We start from the raw sequence: 21,497 nt of genomic DNA, 5'->3' as shown, positions 1-21,497 counted from the left end.
TCTTAGCATCAAGAAATAATTTTACCCATTCGTTTGTATTTTTGTTGTTGTTGTTTGTTTTAAAAAAAAAAAGAACAAAACACAACAACAACAACAAAGAGAACAGCAGTAAAAGGCCCAGAGCTACTAAAACTGAATTAACAGTGCATATACAAGAAAAAAAAAATGGGGGGGGAAGGAAAAAAGATTGGTCCCTACCATCACCAACAAATTGAAGGAGGGCTAGATCAATTTGTCTTTTCCAAGGTGATCCTTTCTGAAGTGCTATTCCATAGCCTGTAGTGGCAAAGATGTATCCACTGCCTATTGTGACAAGTTTGCAGCCTTCATCTCTTCCAGCCTTGTAATTCAGCACTGCTGCATCATAGATGAAAGCATCCAGCTTCCTGAAATAAAAGAAAATATTTTACAAACCAAATCACAGGGACAGCTGTTGTCAGACTTCTTTGTCCTTGATGTTAGGACCCTGTTGAATATAATATGGATTCTTTGATATCATTAATTACATATCCTGCTCTGCTGCATCTAAAATTAACAAAAGGCATCTATTTTAGTGAGGGGAAAGTAGGACGCATAGTTTTGCTTTTCTATTTTAAGGGATGCTGTTAAAAAAATACTGAGAGCAGGAGAAATGAAGCTACAGAATGTCTTGCCCTGTTATCTTTGTATCTCAAAATAGATAATAAATATATTGAGATGCAAAATGGTGTCCAAACACAACAGAAATAATGACAGAGAATTTAGAATCAAAATAATAAGAACCAATTCATTTATTTAAAATACTGAGTAAGACTGAAAACATGACTTCAACAGTTTTTCCTACACACAATTATTGTTACATCTTTTTCCAAAAATAAACAATAAGGTGGAAGTCCTTCTTACGCTAAAGGAATGCATTGGAACATATCTGATACAGATATGAAATTCAACTTTAAAATTATAGAAAATATTTCTTTATGATTTGCAGTTCCAAACATATTATTTGTGTACCCGGAACAGAGCGGGAATAAAGGGACTTATGGAAAATGTCAAGTCGTTCAAGCCCACCTACCTAAAAAATGTCAGAATGGGACAAACCCATTCTCCAAGATATACAGGGAACACAACAAAATAAAGGAAAACAGAAAATAAACAAGGAAAGGAAAAGAGGCAGTGTCCTTTGGGGATAATTTTAAGGAGCACTACAAAGCAAGGGTTAGACAAGAGAAATGCATGGATATTTCACAAATGAAGCCAGTGCACATACATGAAGAGGCCATTTGGAAAGACAACCACTTGCCAACAGAAACCTCAATCATAGAAGACATTCTGATACCTACAGAAATTCATATGCACTCTTTAAAAGGGAAAAGATAAAACTTAGGTATGTTTTATATTAGGTACCCTAATATGTAGCCAAAACGTTTAAGATTTGTACCACTTGCACAAGACTAGCAGAATACAGAGGCAATAGGAAAAAAATAGTGTCTCTGCTCAAAACCCACCTAAACGATACACTAAATCAAAGTTATTACTCCCCAGTAACACCCTCTTCCTTTTCAACATCTTGGCCCATTCCTTAGGAGTCAGGGGAATGGGGAGGTCACAGCGGCACAACTGGCTTCACGGCTCGGGGTAGGAGGGCTCTTCTCCCATCCACCCCTACTGGCACTGCAGCTCCTGGGCACTGCCGCTCTGCTCTGCCTCTGAAGAGCCACAGCGCATTACTATGGAGCACTGCTGAAATTTTCTGAAGGGATGCAAATGACAGAGGCTGGCAAAACACTGTTCATAAACAGCTGGGACCTGTCTTCATGGGAAGGGAACTGTAAAAATAAATTCACTGTGGCACAAACAGGTACGAGTGCATCAACTTCAGTTCTGTAAGCGTGTAGTATGTCCCGGTAGTGAATTCAGTTGCTGTTGAAGTTTTGGAGTCACACTTGCCACTATCTTAAGTTTTTATTGATAAAGCTTTTCATCTATAGCCGCAGAACAGAGCAATACCTAGGCTTATCAGATTTTGGCTACTGACAGAGGAAAACAATCTTTCATGCACAACATAATCTGATGTTTGTTCTTAAATATTTAATCAACAGATTCATACAGAATCCTAACTTTTACAGAACTCTAGATCAGATAGCAACTTTGGCACAGAAAAAACCACCCTATCCATCTCATGTTAAACCAAGTAAATACCAGAGGAGAGTGAGGTTGTTGGATACTGTCTGCTGTTATGAGAAAGTGAAGAGTTTCTCTCACTTCTTACTGCACTTTATTGTGTCCTTTCAAGGATATTTCCCCCAACAGTCACCATCCAAGTCATCAAACCAGAATTTAGTGAAGTAGTTACTTTATAGAAACTACACATGGCTCACGCAATCATCAGAAGAAATAGCTGGGCCAACATTTTCTTTGTTTTTCTACTCTTTCCTAAAACTCAGTTGGTACAATCCTCAGTTTAAAAGTCAGTTTAGATCCATTGACTCTAAAAATCTTACTGTCTCCTTTCTTTAAATGAATGAATGAATACGGAGAAAACAATTGTTAAACATCTGGAAGGTGTCATGTCACAACTTCAGTCTGGAAATGAGGTATGGCTTCCTAGCACTGAGGGGAGCTAAACTGGGCCCAGCTGGCCTGCTGGGGCAGAGGTGTCCTCAACACAAGGCCAGACGGTTCTTTGGGCAGGGACACAAGGGAAAGAAAGAAGAAAAAGTGTTTGCCATACTCCCAAGTTACTTGTAACATTTCTGACCTACGGCAGGCAAGTACCATAATCAATATACTCCAATCTCATGCTTTCAGTCCTCTGCAGTTATCTGTGGAGAAGGAAGGATACTTCCCTGCTGGGTGGATGCCTTTGGATCAGGCAAAGTACTGGAAGGTGGTGCTCCTCCTGGTTAGTGCCATCACTGCTGTAACAAGCCAAGCTAAATTAAAATACATGCTGGAGTTTGTCATCTGTTTATTCTGGGATTTATTGTGTGGTTTTATTTTTTTATTTCCTTTTCAGTGTAAGTATGTAAAATGCATGCTGGTAAACATGAAGAAAATATAAAGAGTCAGCTCTTCTTCTGTCAAAAGAGACTCAGTCAGAACTACAGAGGAAAGAGGTGTCTTTGCTGAAGACTTCAGGGCAAAAGCCTTGTGCTACCTTAGAAATCACATTCTGTATACACAGCTTGTCTCAGCTCTTCAGCACTCTACCGGCACCTTGGGAAGAAAGCCAAGGCACAGTCATAGTTTCACTCACTCACTGTGGACCCTCCCCAGCTTCCCAGCAGAGTTTGGCGTCAGCTGCAGTGGGTGCACAGCAAGGAACAGAGGTTCTGAAATCACAGGCAGCTTTATTTTGAGGAGCTTTCTCTCTCTACTATGTCTAGAAGGTCACAACAAATCTTATTACGCAAACCGATTTATAAACATGAGGCGCTTTCCTGACAGTGGCTGAGGGCTGAAGGGTTCTGCACTGCTGCCCGATGACTGAACTGTAAATCAAAAAGTTGATTGCCCTGAAAAAGTCTTGCTTTCTACAAATACAAGCTCATATTCAGAGTATATTTTCTCCATTTCCAATATAAATCGTATAACCATTCAAGGCTTAATTATCTCCTCACCATGTGCTGATTACAGAAGCACTTTTCCTTGCAAAGCAAAGCTTCGGAACGCGATGTACCCCTGGAGCGTGGGTAGGGAGTAAGCCACAAATGAAACCCTCAGATATTAGGGCAAAGAAATCTTCCATCATTAGAAGGTGGATTTCCTGACACACTGAATTTTCAAGAACTTTCAAACAACTTTAAACATTCCTCAAGAAGAGTTTATGAAAACTGAGAGAGCCAAATCTAGGCAAGTCCAAAAATTTGACCCTTTCCCTTCCTCACAAGCACTGGGAAGCCTCAGCATCCTCATTCTTGTGGCAGCAAAATGCAGTTGAAAGCTGAGAAACTTTCAGATGGCTTAAGTGTCCATCTGCTAAGTCACATAGCCTCTGAGTAACAGCTTACATGCCTAGAGTACAGCAACCCACATCAAGAAAGGCTCACAGCCTCTCACAAACCTTAGTCTCATAAAGATGAATCAATTAAACCTGCTGCTTCAGTTCAGCCACTTCAGGGAGTGAAAAGCTTTGTCACATTGTGTAGGTTTAAATAAACTGCCAAGAATTAGAAGATAGAAAAGAGCTACAGAAACTGGAATGCAGCAAGAACCAAGATTTATAGATACCAGGTACTGGCCAAACATGCCAGGAATCTTCGATGAATGTAGAGGAACAGGATTACAGTATCATGACTCATCTGAGCAACTGGCAGGTTTGTAAACTTCCTCTGAACTACTGCAATAATCCCAGGTAGGAGAGAAAAACACACATCCTGAAACATTTATGTAAGAGAGTCTACAAAGGCAAGTGTCCTTCATTACCCAGCAAACACAGAGACGAATGGGTGGTGGGGAGAATTTTAGCTCATACAGCATAGGCGAACAGCAGGTGTTATAAAATTATGATTTGGAATAGTTCTAAAATAACCAAAAACATTACTGAATGCAATAATTTGAAGTGGGTGATCTGTGAAAAACTAATGTGGACAGTCTTGTACACAAACATTTACAGGACCGCATGAAATATAAGAGTTGAAAAATCATTCTCTAAAGTGCTGAAGCACACAGACAAAAAATAAAATAAAAATATCCTGTTTAAAGAAAATGAAATTTAGATGAGGAAAAGGTACAGAAGAGTAATTTCTGAAAAGATGAAAACACTTCCCCAATGTAACAGTGATTTTCCTTATCTTCAGTATTAGCGCATACTTTTCACAAAATTTGCATGATGGAAATTGAAAAGCTGGATTAGGAAAATGCTCCTTTATTAGTCACGGTTTCTTCCTCAAAAACAAAAGGATAGTGCATTTGGAAAAGGTTTCTTTCCTTCCTTAACCAGCTACATGATCCTTCAGGGATTTTGTTTGTTGTGATGGAAAGAAGAAGAGGGAATAATCAAAAATGACAATCTGCTCAGTAGTTCTGGAGACACAAAGCAGTAATCCAGCTCACAAGAAATCAACTTCTTCCAATTACTTTGTGTCCTACTACGGCCTGTGATGAAGTATTCAGAAAATGAGAGGGATGTTTTTATGCAGTTCTGTTTATTCACGTTATTCTTCTTTATAATCAGTCACTGAACTCTATGGAACAAATAATATTGTGTTTCCATTCAGGATCAGAGAAACTGGATTATGGCTGAAGTCACCTTCCAGTTTTCAACTAGAGCAGTAAATCCACACATACAATATCTACAGCAGAATTAATTTCTTGCTAAAGTGGGCAACACTCGATGATGAACAGTGTTCATCTGTCAGATCCACAGCATTAACTTCAGAATCAGTTCCTTTTCTTACTCACATTTCTTTATGTTTTCTGACACCCCGAATATGTTATTTCATGATCACACAAAAGCTGTGTTATTTGTTGCTAACACAGATTTGACTTACACAGAACAAGAATGCATAGAATTTACGAATTGCACCATCACAGAGATTTGCTTGCACTGCATTTTGCTGTAAACAGCTCTATTTCAATGATTTTTCTACATTATTCTTGATGAAAAGTACCTTTTAAATCAAACATGCACTTCCTGGTTGCAATATATGATGGATTTACAGATTTGTTTTGTTGTTGATGTTGTTGTTTTGTTTTTGTCAGATCCACCAAAGAGATAAAAGAAAGCATGACAAGAGTGCACAGTGAGAGAGACAACCTCATCTGTGCCTCTCTAAAAATGTGTCCAGGAGTCTAATGCCAAAAGGTCACTAGAGAGTGATGCAGCCATCAAAGCAAAGGAATGCTGCTCTAAACATGAGGCTTCAATAAAAGTGCTCTAGCATGACACTTAGGCTCACCAGGCTGAACATCCGCAGCTCTCTCTGCCTTATTCCAGGCTATCTGATGGCACTTCATTACCAGCAGTGATTCTTGAATATATTCAAGTAGGTCCACACAAATCTTAAATTAACATATACTGGGTGGATTCCTTGACATCGTGACATTGCCAATTCATTAGGGGCTAACTTAATGACCACCCCCCTGCCACAACACAGGTTAGCAAAGTTCAACCCACCTAAATGATGAACTCATTAGCAGGGAGTGGATCTCTCCCCTTCCGACTTCTCTCCCAACTCAAACTGTCCTCACTTCAATCTTCACACAGAAAATGCAGGCGCAAAACTTGAAAGGCACAAAGATCTGACAAACATTATCACCATCCTGCAAAACCTGAGAGATTGTGGAGGCTTCACCTCACCTGTCAGGGCCATCTCAGGCTGCTGGACGATCCGCTGTAACCTTCCTGCCTGACTTGCCCGTAGTTACCTGAGCGCACATATTCAGCCCCTCACTCACAGGAGTTCATAGTCCCCACCTCTCCACGCATCCCCCTTCCCAGTCCCTACAATATTTGCCTTAGTGACAAAATGATGGAAAATGTTGCCTGCCTTTATGATTACTTTTAGCAGTGGAATAGTGTCCCATTTCAGGTTGCAGAAGCCAAGCAATGAAGTACTTGTAAAGCATCAGTTTATCAAAACACAAAATTTGAAAAGTCAAGTAGGGGGGAATATATTTTTAGATTAAAGATTTTGTCCCAGTTACAATAGCATAATGAAGGATGAATTCAGCACATTTCACCAAGCACCTGATCTGCTGATCTGTTCCCCAAATCAAATGAGCATTATAACTTAGAATAGCTTCCTCTCAAAAGAAGAGCAGTTAGATGGGATATAGTTACTTTCACCTGCTCATTTTACCTCCAGGTTCTTTTTAATATTTAAAGACTCTAGGCCGATAACTACATTATCTAAAATAATAATAATAATGATGATGATGATGGTAACATTGACAAAAGGAATAATCTTTTTAAAAATATACCAGAAGAGCACACTACAAACCATTTTTTTCCTAGAGGCAATTTGTTATGGATAAGCTCAAAAGAACATTTATCTGAACGGCCATGAAGAAAGCCCTGATAATGTGGCCCAGCTTTACAGGACATGATGATGTCTGCTTCTGTTTATAGATTACTTGAAACTATTGAGTATGAGCCTCCCCAGAAATTTCAGTGAGTGCTTTGTCAGATCCCAATAACCACCTAAATTGTTATTTTCCTCTTCATCAAAACCTGTAAAAAACAACCTCCCCCCAGAGTCCCCTGGAACAGCGCATAAAGTCCTACACAGTCCATTATTTATTTAGACTTTTCAATACATGGAAGAAATACAAGGATGTAAGAACAACTATATTTCCTGAAAGGCTGGCAAGTGATGGGGAAACAGGGATCAGCCATGAGAAAAACTGATGCCAGAAAATCCCGCCGCGAATGGAGATGCCACAGGACGTCCTTAACACCATGCTACCAGCTTGGTGGCACTTTGTAGTACAAACCCTGCACTCTGCTCACTTCAGCAGTAACACCGGCAAGAAGCAGGAAGCTATGCTGATTCAGGCACACGTTTCTTTTAAGTTATTAGATGTCAGAATTGATCCTTGAGGGAACAGATCCCCAGGGAAAAAAAAATACACCACCACCACCAAGAAAAACATGCCTATGGAAGAGCAATCTTAAATGTCTTCATATCTCCACAGTCTTTCAGCACAAATAGCAGTTGCCCAATTGCAAACCGGCTTTCCAATTCCTATTTTCAGTGTCTACGGTTGTAAGTTCACTTCAGAATCTTTTCACCCAGTGTAATAGCAAAACAAATATTAGAATGAATACTGAAATTGATATTAGAATGAAGTCCAAAAGAAAGCAGCATAATGTAAATTGAAATTAAACTACCCCAGCCATCCGATGCCAAACTAAATGAAGCTATTGATTTCAGAAGTTGACTGACCCCAGCCAACCAGGAGAGAAAACTGTTTAGCAGAAGGTTTTTTTACAGACTGTCAGGAAGGAGATCATTATTCACATTATTAGCTTCTTCAGATGGTTTTAAGGAGAACGTATTTGTATTTGTACAATAATTTAGTACGTACTGACAAAATTGGTAGGGATAAATAGACATTCTGGAGCATAGCAAACATCTTGCTCTCCCAGGTAGTTATGGATCTTTATTCAGGGCTGTTTGACTTGCAACTTTGTCCAGTTTGACTTTGACTTGCCCAGAGATATATACAGTTAGGAATATTTATACATGGGCAGTAGATCTTCACTGGCTTATATTCAGGTCCCAATAATCTCTGACATAAGCAAACTATAAATGTTTCAGAAGGAATAAAAGAAACAAGACATGTGGATGCCATTTTCCCTGAGTATCTTCTTGGCTTCAGATGAATTGATATTTTATGAGCTAGAAATTGTATTAAATCCCCCAACGTGTTTTACAGCTGCCAAATAATTCACCTTCCACCAATTTCTTCAGTTTCTTTCTGAGCTTGTTTTAATATTGGTTTTCTTGACACCTCAACTTCAGAACTATGCCAGTTTAACTCAGCAAATTCAGCATAATCTCAGTCACCACTGAACTTGAAAAATCTGGTGCCAAACAGGAAGGAGGAAAGAAAGAGAGAGGAGAGAACAAAAAGGGGAGAGCAAGAGAAGGACAGTCCAATGTTCACTTTTGCTTAAATCAAAACATGTGACATGGTCAACAGTTGTGATTATTTTAACTTGTTGCCACTAAAGGCTTCTACAGAATTATAATTTCTGAAAGTATTTTACACCACTATTTCTAGTCTAGCTACAAAGCAGAAAGTATGGAGGCATAAAACATGATACTCCGTATATTATTTAACACAAAAGTTGCCTGCACTTCAGATGTAGTCTAGCTTGGTTTTATGTTTTATTTGACTGAGAAAACTAAAGTTCAATTCATTTTTTTTCTTAGAAGAAGTTCCCATGTTTCCGTCTCACAACTCTACTGACAATTTTTATTATTATTAATATTTTGTTTTTCAGACAAGCTGCAAAAATGCATGATTCTTTTCCAAAAATGTCAAAAAGTTATAATAAAACGGTCTAGTGGGTGGCTTTGTATGAGAATAGAGCTATCCAGAAGCTAGTTGTATCAGCCCTCTAAGCTATTTTATATTCCCGACCATTAGATATAAGTACCATTGACAGAGAATTATCTGAGATATTAATTTCCCATCTTATTCTACAAATTCACATTTTGTTTTTATCACGCCTTTAAAGGAATGATCACCTGGCACAATAATTTGGTCATTCAGGGACTGACAAAAGTCTCTTTAAGGAATATCGTATAGATCTGATGAAAATATGGACAGTAATTTTCTCCTTAATGAAACAACATTTAGAGATACAAATTGGATTCATCACTCAATACACTGCTTAAAAAAAAAAAAAAAAAAGGCTAAAGAGCTAATTCCTACAATAGGAATATTTATATTATATTTTTTGTTGTAATAAGAGCAGGACAATGAATATATTTTTCCAAATAAACAAGTTTCAGTTTCGCTAATTTAAACCAGTGAATTCTGAGTATCCCAAATGGCTAATCTCTAAGGCTTTCAGTCCTTGAAAGACACTTTGAAAGAGGAGAACCGCACTCCCTCTTCATTAACATCAGCACATACTTCAGCTTCAGATTGTGGTTTCAGTGGTATCTTAAAAATGTGATTGGAGCAAGGATCGCCCATCTGAATACTGGTTATTTCAGATGATGTACTGCAGTTTTTAATCCTGTTTTCAAAGCTTTTGGAAAGCACAAAGCCCAAGCAGGCTCAGAATAGACAAATTTCATGAGTAGGCCATAAAAAGGCAGGAAAACATCATTCTTAGAAAGAGAGCTGAATACTAAGGGTTTCATACATTATTTTAAAATTCATTTGCATAAACTTGTGCCTCTGGTAAAGCCATCTCCAGCAGTTTCTCTCTTCATGTATCGTAACAGGCATCCAGGAGGGTTGCAAGCAATATATTATTACAGACTACAGATATCTCATGCTGTCCACTGACCTTTCTCTTCCTCCCTCAAAGTCAACCACCTTAGGTAGTTTCTCCAAAATTTGCTAAAACAATTGCTATATGAGTTGTAATATTAAAAGTCTAAGAAAAGGGTGAATAGTCTCAATTACAAATATTGCGATGTATTGTCAATCAGAAACAGTCTGAAAATATTGAGCCACTAGATTAAAAGTTTAAAAATTTATGTCAGCTGAAAGCTTCTTTGAGTTCCAGTTGCAAGCTGTTATTATCTGCCCACAAGAATGATGAAGATCTTGTGCTTTTTATGTAAAATTTAAAGATACAATTTTTCTCTCAAACAGGCAATTTACGTCATAGTTTTACTCCTCATTTTAGGTGAAAAGGTATGAACTACAGAAAGAATAAAAACTAGAAACTTTTCCTTTGATGAAAATTTTGATGAAAAATTTTCTGCAAAATAAATTGAGAACAATGGTAAAAATGGGTTTGCATCCAAGCGAAGAAGTCAGCTGGCTGTCCAAAAGACAAGCTTCTTTTTCTGTTTGTTTTTGTTTTTATTTTTATTTTAGGCACACTACCATGTTAATTGACAGACCTAATGAACAGAAGGACCTGCTGGGCATAATCTGAATTGTGTTCCAGCTGACAGAAATGGAGATGTTTGCCTCCTGGTTGTGCCTGTAACACACTGCAGAAGCTGCCAGCGCAGCCTCTGACCAGTCTATATCTGCTCAACAAATAATGGGATGTGCAAAGCTGTGAATTGGACATGATTATAAGCATTGCAAACACAACAAAAATCCAATTCAGGCCAATAAGCTTAGGGACTGAGGGTTAAAAGGGCATCAGAGCCTTCTGGGGTTTTCTCTTGCACTTTCTCTGTTCAGTACTATTGCATGCTTTAAAATAATAAAAACTTTTTATTGTTTTCAGATGGGAGAGTATGTCTGTGGGGCAGAGGGAATAACTTCCACACAGTTCAGTTAGCCTCTTTCAGGTGTTTCGTCTAGCACCATTATCTTGTCATTAAAAATGTTGAGGAGTAGACTGGTCACATCTTCCTATCAAAGCAACTGACAGCTCAGGGCACATCTGCAGGTCAATAACATATTCTCAGGACAGTTCAAATTTGATAAACCACTGCATGCGAGGCCATATCTGTCCACTGTCCATAGTGAAAGGCTGTCACTATGGCATTCATTTCAAGCAGCTTCATATTTCTGCCAATATGCCACAGACAAGGAGGGAATAAGACACTAACCTTGTTGTGTATAAACTACCAAATATTGCAGTCATTAACAGGGAGTCAGATGGAATCCCAAGTAAACTTCAGCATAAAATCCTTGAGTTTATAGTCACAGCTGTGGCTGCAAATAAAAACTGAAAAACATTCATGGTAGCGAAGGGATCTGCAGCTGTATAGCAAGGGATTGCTTGCCCATGGAACACAAGGGATTCATTTCTGCAGTTTCCTTGAAACAAGCTCTGTTGACAGCTTTTTGCAATGAAACTGAAATAAAGTCCTCACATCAATATGCCTCTAGAAAACGGCATCAACTAAAGAGGCCATCTCTTTTCTTGAAAAAAAGATACACACTGTGATGCTAGGCTGTGTTCTCCCTATACAGGAAAATTAAGGAAGTAAATAAAAAAAAAAATAGATGGATTCATCAGTGATGAGGAATAGGCAAGTGAAAGCTTCCCATCTTATCTGTGTAGTTGGAAAAGAAAGTCCCAATGAATTTTTCTCATTTCAGCCATTAGCAGTTAAATTCCAGACAATACACCACTGCAGCTATGCTAGTGCAAGGGTGAGAACATTCAATGCACTTCCAGTCTATTGCCGTTGCATTTTCTCCTCTTTACAGTTTTACACGGCAGCAGAACACTCATACATGGAGAAATGCTACATGCAAACACAACTCCAAGCTGACACAACCCACACCAAAGCATTATAACAAATAAGGTTTTTTTCCTTGGAAAAGGACAGCATTATCTATCTATAACCTTGTCTGGAAAAAGGTTGGAAAAATACAGCAAGGCAAATGGAAACAAACACACCCAAACAGCCACTGTAAAAACAACATGGTTATGAATTCAAAGAATTCTTTTCTCTTCAAGAAATAAAATCAATGGTAGTTGTCTGTCCTGTGCAGAGGATTCAAGAAGGATAGTTTGATTAAACACAGCATGGACAGAAATACTTCTAGGGCATTTTTAGAACTTTATACTATCAAGAAACATCTGAAGAAGACAAGCCACCGTGACTCTAACAGAGCTGGACTTCTCCCACGAAGAAGAAATTGGCTAACATAGTCTCTTACACACTTCACTATCTGGATAACACTCAGAAAAACAACTGCTGTTTCGGTTTTCATTGAAGAAAAGGAAGAAAAACCTGAGGAAAATTCCTGAACTTCTGTCTAGAGAGCAATCTGAAGCTCTACAGGTAGGACATGTGGTTCAGCTGCCCTCTTACGTGCATGAAGTTTGGAAAAAAATACCAGTACATTTCTGGCAAGCTTGTAAAACTATGACTACTTTCAATACTGAATGTTGTTGAATTTTTTATTTTACTGTTTTGAAAAAATATTAAGCAGTGCTCCAATAACAAGGTGCATGAATTTTGCTCCTTTTCAACAGGCACAGGTGGAAATTGCTAGTTTTAATTAATAAAGGGAATACAAAAAGTTCTTTGTTTTGTTCAAACAATGTTTCGGCAGCTTTCTGAGAAATGTATCTCTGCCTCACAGGACTGAGACCCTATTGACAAGAGGTAGATATTACTGAGACTTTACAGATAGTATTTTTAGTGTTATCAGAATCAAAGATTGATTTTTTATCAAACAAAGGAAAAAAGCCAATACAACTGATAAATTTGCCTCCACTATTGATAGCAGCAAGTCTTCACAGGTACATTGCAATGAACCAGGGACTTCACCTGCAGGAGGAGGTTTAACGTCGATGTCAGCCTAAAGCACAAATCGTCTTTCCCTTTGAGTTTGCAGTATTTCCCAGTCAATTCTTTCTGATAATGATGCTTTCCATGTAAGCTGATTTTGAAACACTGTGCATTTACTTTGTTAATGATGCAAACAGAAAGGGTCTTGGCATTTTATTCAAGGCTTCCTTGATACAATAATGTGCACACGCTCATCTCTGCATGTACTGCAATCCTCCAACAACAGAATCTATCTAACCCCTAAACCATACACGTTTCATACACATTACAGAATCACAGAATCACAGAATCATCTAGGTTGGAAGAGACCTCCAAGATCACCTAGTCCAACCTCTGACCTAACACTAACAAGTCCTCCACTAAACCATATCACTAAGCTCTACATCTAAACGTCTTTTAAAGACCTCCAGGGATGGTGACTCAACCACCTCCCTGGGCAGCCCATTCCAATGCCTAACAACCCTTTCAGTAAAGAAGTTCTTCCTAACATCCAACCTAAACCTCCCCTGGCACAACTTTAGCCCATTCCCCCTCATCCTGTCACCAGACACGTGGGAGAATAGACCAACCCCCACCTCGCTACAGCCTCCTTTAAGGTACCTATAGAGAGCAATAAGGTTGCCCCTGAGCCTCCTCTTCTCCAGGCTGAACAACCCCAGCTCCCTCAGCCGCTCCTTTTAAGACTTGTTCTCCAGACCCCTCACCAGCTTCGTTGCCCTTCACTGAAATCTCTCGAGCACCTCCATGTCCTTCTTGTAGCGAGGGGCCCAAAACTGAACACACCACTTGAGGTGTGGCCTCACCAGAGCCGAGTACAGGGGGACAATCACTTCCCTAGCCCTGCTGGCCACACTGCTTCTTATGCAAGCCAGGATGCTGTTGGCCTTCTTGGCCACCTGAGCACACTGCCGGCTCATATTCAGCCGACTATCAACCAGTACTCCCAGGTCCTTCTCTACCAGACAGCTTTCCAGCCACTCATCTCCCAGCCTGTAGCTCTGCTTGGGGTTGTTGCGCCCCAGGTGCAGGACCCAGCACTTGGCCTTGTTGAACTTCACGCAGTTGACCTCAGCCCATCGGTCCAGCCTATCCAGATCCTCCTGCAGAGCCTTCCTACCCTCGAGCAGATCGACACACGCACCTAACTTGGTGTCATCTGCAAACTTACTGAGGGTGCACTCGATCCCCTCATCCAGATCATCGATAAAGATATTAAAGAGGACTGGCCCCAGCACTGAGCCCTGGGGTACTCCACTAGTGACCGGCCTCCAACTGGATTTGACTCCATTCACCACAACTCTTTGGGCCTGGCTATCCAGCCAGTTTTTAACCCAATGAAGCATACACCAGTCCAAGCCATGAGCAGACAGTTTCTTGAGGAGAATGTTGTGGGAAACGGTGTCAAAAGCCTTACTGAAGTCGAGGTAGACCACATCCACAGCCTTTCCCTCATCCACCAAGCGCGTCACTTTATCATAGAAGGAGATCAGGTTCGTCAAGCAGGACCTGCCTTTCATAAAACCATGCTGACTGGGCCTGATCGCCTGGTTGCCCTGCAAGTGCCGCGTGATGACACTCAAGATAATCTGCTCCATGAGCTTCCCTGGCACTGAGGTCAAACTAACAGGCCTATAGTTCCCCGGGTATACCCTCCGGCCCCTCTTGTAGATGGGCATCACGTTTGCTAGCCGCCAGTCGACTGGGACCTCCCCCGATAGCCAAGACTGCTGATAAATGATGGAAAGCGGCTTGGCCAGCTCCTCCACCAGTTCGCTCAGCACCCTCGGGTGGATCCCATCCGGCCCCATCGACTTGTGTACATCCAAGTGCTGTAGCAGGTCGCCAACCATTTCCTCGTGGATTGTGAGGGCCACATCCTGCTCCCCAACCCCTTCCACCAGCTCAGGGTACTGGGTATCCAGAGAACAACTGGTTTTGCCGCTATTCCTATTCATATTTCTGCCCCTGGGTTTTTCCTGGCCATATTAGCGACTCGACTCAGACAGCTGAGTGCTCACTTCTTGTGAGAAGGCGAGAAAACAACCTTTTTTTTTTTCTTCTTCCCAAAACAGATAAAGAGACATGTGCATGTCTCTGACAAAAATTTATATATATGTCTTACAGAAATCTGTGCACTTGAAGCATTATGTTTGCGTCTCCTTCCTTCTTTCTCCATCCAGTTAAATTAAATTACCTTACATATCAAACATGATGGTCTCAAAGAACAAAATATTCCCAACACATTCCAAGAGACTAACACTAATTAATCTAGAAACTTAACAGTTTGAGAAACAGCAAAACCAGACTGAACTGTGAGAAGCAACCACTTAAAAGCTTGATTTTATTTAGATCAGATGCCATATGGGCAGTATTATTCAGACTCTAAGTATTGCCTGATTGCTGATATTTTTGCTACACCCTAAAACTGGAATCAAACACTGTATATAAGGAGTCAAATGTGACTAAATCTTATGTCTTCAGTTAAGCAAAAGTAGTTTTAAAAGTGATATTCAAAATACACACAGGTTATATAAAAATTCTTCACGAGGAACACAGGCACTGTTTATTTTGACTGGCAGCAGCAATATCCACCAGACAATCTCTGCAAGTCCTTACCAGGTCTATAGTCTATGACTCTATAATTACCAAGTAGTTCGTCTTCAAAAAGCTGTGCAGAAGCAGCAAGCTGCACAATATGTAAGAAAAATTGTTTGCTGTATGCTACCAATGATGATGATGATGAAACAAGAAAAAAAAAAAAGATTAAATATAGGGATGACTTTGACAAGAGATACAGATGAAAACAAATGAAATAGCTGCAATAGGGTAATCAGGACACACATGCTCAAGAAGAAAGTAGAAATGATATATTTGCTGGGAAGCAGAAACAGTTTGTGGAAGGAAAGATATGTCATGCTCAAAAAAGCAGAAGCAACATAGGCTCCAGGGGGCACAAAGGATTCAAACCCATGGGCGCAAGTGAAGTAGGGAAGGTGACAGCTTGATCTATCCTAGAGAAGGATGAGAGGGCAAACTTCATATGAAAGCATGAAACAATCTGCAATCTGGTCAAAAAATTCATGATGGAGAAAGGAAGAAGATGGGAAGGATGCCACAGATGAGAGAACAGTTATATATACTGAGGAAGAGAACAAAAAAAAATGGTAGAAAAAGTGAAAAATGCTGTTTTTGAAGAATATAAGACTGGACAAAAAGAGAAGAGGCAGGCAACTGTGATACCTGCTCATGCTTTTATTGTCTTTCCTACCGAGAATGCAAATTATTACAGTCCCATATTACAGTCCCGTATTACACAGGCTCATCTCCTTCATTCAGGACACTTTAAGCTTCACAGATGCCCGAGGTGTCAGCCACAGGAACTGCCTCACATCCTCACCAAATGTCTTCACAAAAAGGAGAAGCTGAGTGGAACAAAGGTGCAAGTGACAGGGGACAACGACACAGGCTGATCGGTTTGGTCACCTAATTGAGATCATCTTTCTAGAGAGAAACTACTCTGAGTCAAAAAGAAGATACAGTCATGCTGCCTGATCTGTAACTGAGCTTATTGCCCACAATTACCACAGAGATTAGGGCTTTGCACAGTTTTTGCTTGGCAGAAAGTGCAGGGAGAAAATGCGTAAGCCCATTTGACACTACTTTCCTGCTGGAATGTCCAAAAATGTGATCTAAGCAAACTCAAAGTGACAATCCTATCATAGGAAATTTCAGCAGCTGATGGCGTGCTGTTTAATCTTGTAGGTGCTATGGGTCAAAATACTAAGGAGTGCAGCAGTATGTAGCAGTTACTTACACTGACGCAGAAAACACCACACATGGCAGCTTATTTGCACCATTTGCTAGAGAAATGTCAGTCAAGAGGAGCAAGGTAGACACTTAAGAGTATTCACACTGGGAAATCACTTAGAAGAGGAAACTCCAGTGGAAACAAAAATCTATTTAAAAATGAACGGTTTATTGCTGTCAAAGGACTAAAGCATTTGAGGAAGAGCAGCTGGAAGAGCTGGCACAAGAGCAGCCAGCCTGAGTTTTAGTGAATGTCCTGAACTCCCTTGCAGCCAGGCAGCTCCCTCCTTTTCATGCTAAAGTGTCTGACAATTGGCCTTATTTTAAAGCTAACACTAGTTTTTCAGGGTTTCCAGTAGCACAAATAGCAGATGAGAGTACAAAGAATATATATCCCCTAAATAAACTATCCACCCAAACAAGCCCTAGAAATGGCTGAAATTAAGGATAGCTACCTGTTCAAAAAATCACAGCAGGAAAAGAATTCAGCTGAGTATCTACAATGCACAATTTAGCTGTCTCCCAGAAAATACAACTTGCACAGGCTGGCAGGAGCAGGAACTCTGCCTCCAGTTTGGAAGACCTTGGGTGAGGTCCAACTCACCTTATGTTACATGTCTATCTTAGGATGGGACAAACCCTGCTTGAGAAATGCTGTTTCAGAACACCTTTAGAAATGACAGTACAAGGAGTACATGGAGACAGTGGAGAACAAAACTATACAAAGGACAACTTTTTAAGGAAGGGAGCCTGGATACTACGGAAAAGTTTGGCGAAGTTCAGTTTTTTCACAGAAAAAAATATGTTACAATCCCCTACACATCTGGAGGAAGGAGAGCAAAAATTTAAAGGACAGGCAGTTCCCACACTATGGACTAAAAGTAACAGTTAATTTAGTATAAGATGACATCTCCTGTTCTCATTGTAAGTAATAGCTGTGCCATCAAACAGCCACTGGAGCTGACATACTTAATCCACTATTGGTAACTTAAGTCTTCTCACTTCAAATAAATAAACAAATAAATAAAAATAACAACAAAAACAACAAACAACAAACAAAACAAAAAACACTTATCTGGATAAATTCTTTAATCCACTATTATTAACAGAAATACATGTTATTATCAAGCCTGTATGTTTAGAAAAGATTACTAAAACCATTATATAACATACTGATATATAATGATGAAAACAGTGAGTCATATTCAAACTTTTTGACAATTAAAATGAAAAATCTGTCATTTTGACCAACAAGGCAGAATGGGCCAGTTTAGAGAGGGAAAAGAATGGATAGCACTCAAGTCTAAATCTCATAGCATAAGGAAGAAAGACAACAAAATTTGCCAGAATATTTGCCAAGATTGTCAGAAACAGAATTAGGTAACACGCTTGAGAATACCTGATCTCAACAGATTTTACGAAGATCAAAGTCAAGACTTCAGATCTGACAGCAAGAGGCCATGCTAATTATAAGGGGGAAGAAAATCTAAGAGTGCACCTAAAAGCATGCTGAAAGGATGGGAGGTTGAAAAGAAATCTTAGGTAGTGCACACTGACCAGACAAACAAGCTTTGTCAGAAATGCACCCTTTGAAAACACATCGCTATGAGAGAGTCCTTCAGTGATAAGCAGGGACTGTACAAATCATGATCTGTGTTGAGCCCACACCCAAATCCAGGTGCAATTGTATCCCTTCTCGTAAAATTGGAATAACAATTCTGTCCTGTGAATCTATCACACATTGGGCATCGAAGCTTCCATACAATTGTAAAACAGTCACACAAATCACAGGCTCTCAATTTCTTTTCTGATATCAGTACAAAGCAGTTTAAAAAACAAAACAAAACAAAACAAAGCTCCATGGACTACACGCCATGCCTGAGATCACTGCTCAGTAAGTATCACAGTAAGTACAGTAAGTACAGATCAATTTTTCTCAGTTTCTGCAAAGTGTATAGTATTCTTTAAAACCCATAGAAGAAACTTACCCAGTTTTCAAGCTGACCAAGGCATCTTCAACTCCTTTCTGATTATACTTCGTCATGTAAAGGTGCATATCGGGATAGTTGTTTCTGATATTCCTCTCTGTGCTTCCGTTTGGGACTGTTCCAAATCGAAAAGGAGGTGAATAATCATGTGGCCTTTGAAACTAGAGAGAAAAGGGAAAAGTAAAGTCTTTCAGGCCCTCAAAATGGGTATCCATGAAGATGTCAATTAAGGAAGTAATATCTATCAGGGCAACTGTAGGTACAAAAGAAAAAAATTGTATAGGCTGCCTCGAATTTATTCCAGGCAAATAATGCCTGAAGTTAATTGTCAGCTCTATTACAACAGAAATTATCTTCACAGAAACATCTACATCCAAATTAAAAACAGCTCAGATTTGCCACTCAATGCGACTTTCTCCTGTGCATTGCAATATGGCAGGACCACAGCATCTGGAGCAGAGAGCTACTGGAAGATACTCCCCATCTGCCAGCGTCTCCCTAGAGAACCCAAACTCTAGGCAGACCTGCTGGTATGTAATAATCAAAATAAAACAGCATCTTTGTTGAAATTCATTTCTAACCTTCATCTCAGTTGAGACATGGTGGGTCCACACAGGCAAAAGGCTCGTTTTCACTACTCGACACAGAGCCTAACACTGCTCCTGAGGGTGACTGTAGGAGGCTGGTGCCCAGGGAGGGAAAGGGTGAGGACTAGCTTTCCTTCCACCTCTGTGATTCAGGGGGAAGAACAGTTCTTCTGTCTTCCCAGGGGCTCAGCAGTTTCACCACTTTATATGAAATGTACTTCTGGAGCTCTCACACCTAGAATCCTAGTCACAGTTTATTCCTACAATTTAAAAATACAAACCGATTGCCTGAGGGCATATAGATTTTATTCTACAATTTCACCCTCTCTATCACTATTGCATCAGCACAGACAAACAAGCCAGGAAGTATCTCAAAGGGATTAGCAACAGCTCAGGGCACACTCAGGTTTCAGACAGTCTCACACAAATACTTGCTAACAGACCTGAAAATTATATATGTGGCTTTTCAAGATCTCTCATTAAGTACACTTTAAAGAAACATTTTACCTTGATCTTAAGAAATAAATTTTAGAATGCCGTTCAAATTAGAGGAATTGTTGGCTAATAAGGAAATGCAATTGAGTATTGATAAAAGCAGTCACCCATGAATTCCATGGTAAAATGCACTCTGTTTTTATTGTCGAAGTTAGAAGAGCAATCTATGTACCCCGTGTTGCAAGAGACAGCTAATATTTATACAGCTGCTGCTTCCTTTGGGCTATGTATGCAATAGTCCTCTTTTTAAAGTTTAGTCTCAGGGCATTAAGAATTCTGAGGATCCAGTACCAGTTTGGAAAGAGAATACAAATAGGCTTATACAAAAAGTGGGAGTATTTTCAATTCTATCAAACCCTGACTGCGAAATTATGGCTGCAACAATATTTTCATGTTACAGAACTACAATTAAATGCTTCATTTTAATTACACATATTTTGAGAAAGCATAAAGGAATGAACTTTGTTTTTCTCTATTCATCTAGCTAACAGATATCTTACTTTTCTCATTTTCCCTTTTCACAGCTTTAGCGTTTAAATTATTATTTTGCTACTACCTTACACATACTAATTGACCCATGCACCAAAATTGCACTGTATACCAGTCACGGTTCTTAGTCTGTGTTTGCTGTCTCGTTTTTTGTGTTTAGGATGTGGCACTGAGGCAAACCCTGCTCTTAAGCTAATGCCCAGAGATTCCACTGATATAGCTGTCACTTGCTGTTAACTTTATTAAAATGGTCAGATAATTAATCCCTGAAGTAGTGAGATGGCTTTCAATAACTCCTAATATATATTTCAAATTTTCCAATCAATAAAACTGGAGGAAAAAAAAAATCAAAGATCACTGCCAATTTCAAGATCTGTAAAAAAAGTGCTGCTGGTCATGCAGTTGGTGGTTTTGGAAATTCAGCTGTGGTGAGAATTCTGGAAGCTCAGTTCCTAATCTTGGGGTATGACAAGGGGATTGAAGAGGAAGATCATGGTGGAGTATCTGGGCGATTTACAAATGGAGTTTTGGTTTGCGTAGTCTCGCTTTTCAAGAACATTCATATATGTGAAAGTTGTTGGGGGCAGTTCTCTCCCACAGGAATGGTTGGAGGAACTGAGGTATCTGTCCCAAACTGAACATTCAACAGAACACAAAAATATTTCTGCAGGAAAGCAGAGATTAATAGAAAGTACTGGTTCATTTGAAGATCATAGGGATAACAAGTAATTCAATTGATTAAAAAAATTGTATGTGGAATTTAAGTACAGAAAATTCAGAGACTTGAATGGTTCCGAACACCATCCATTGACTGGATTTTTTTTGGCACAAGGCACTCAACCAACAAATTTTAGCGGTCATAAGGAGATTTATTTTTTTTTTGCAAATGATTGTGTTACTACTGCCTGCTCATAGACTACTTGAAAATCAGAAAGAAACAGTTTACAATGTTTTTAATAATGTTGCACTCACGTCTAAGTTATATAAATTTCTTATCAGCAATTTTAAACTTGTCTTCTGTAAACTGACATGTCCTAGAGAAGTATATAGGCTCTGTGATTCAGCACACATCTATGGGACAGGCATGAAAGAAAGAAAAAAGCATTGAATCTATAGATGCAGTCATTTTCCCTGAAACCCCATGATGGGAATTAAAATATTTAATGTCTGTTAGGAAACCATTTTCTTCCTAGAATTCTTCTGAAATATTCTTCTTTTTGTTTTAATTGGTAATAAAATCCTTAAAT

At 39.4% G+C, this 21,497-nt stretch overlaps 1 protein-coding gene across 15 annotated transcripts in view; it reads right to left on the bottom strand.

Moving 5' to 3' along the window:
- The window catches only part of GRIN2A (glutamate ionotropic receptor NMDA type subunit 2A), a 214,984-nt gene that overhangs the window by 23,914 nt on the left and 169,573 nt on the right, over positions 1-21,497 (bottom strand). For all 15 annotated transcript variants that reach the window (XM_080556983.1, XM_080556995.1, XM_080556982.1 and 12 more), the window contains 2 exons: positions 18,680-18,840; positions 199-386 (listed from right to left, as the gene is read on the bottom strand). In XM_080556983.1, coding sequence (XP_080413109.1) covers positions 199-386; positions 18,680-18,840 — 349 coding nt within the window. The remainder of the gene's footprint in view (positions 1-198; positions 387-18,679; positions 18,841-21,497) is intronic.

Source organism: Anser brachyrhynchus (assembly GCF_964034855.1).
Source record: "Anser brachyrhynchus genome assembly, chromosome: 15".
Classification (NCBI taxonomy): Eukaryota; Metazoa; Chordata; class Aves; order Anseriformes; family Anatidae; genus Anser; species Anser brachyrhynchus.
Note: the sequence above shows the minus strand (reverse complement) of the source record. Positions and strands in the feature narration are given on the sequence as shown.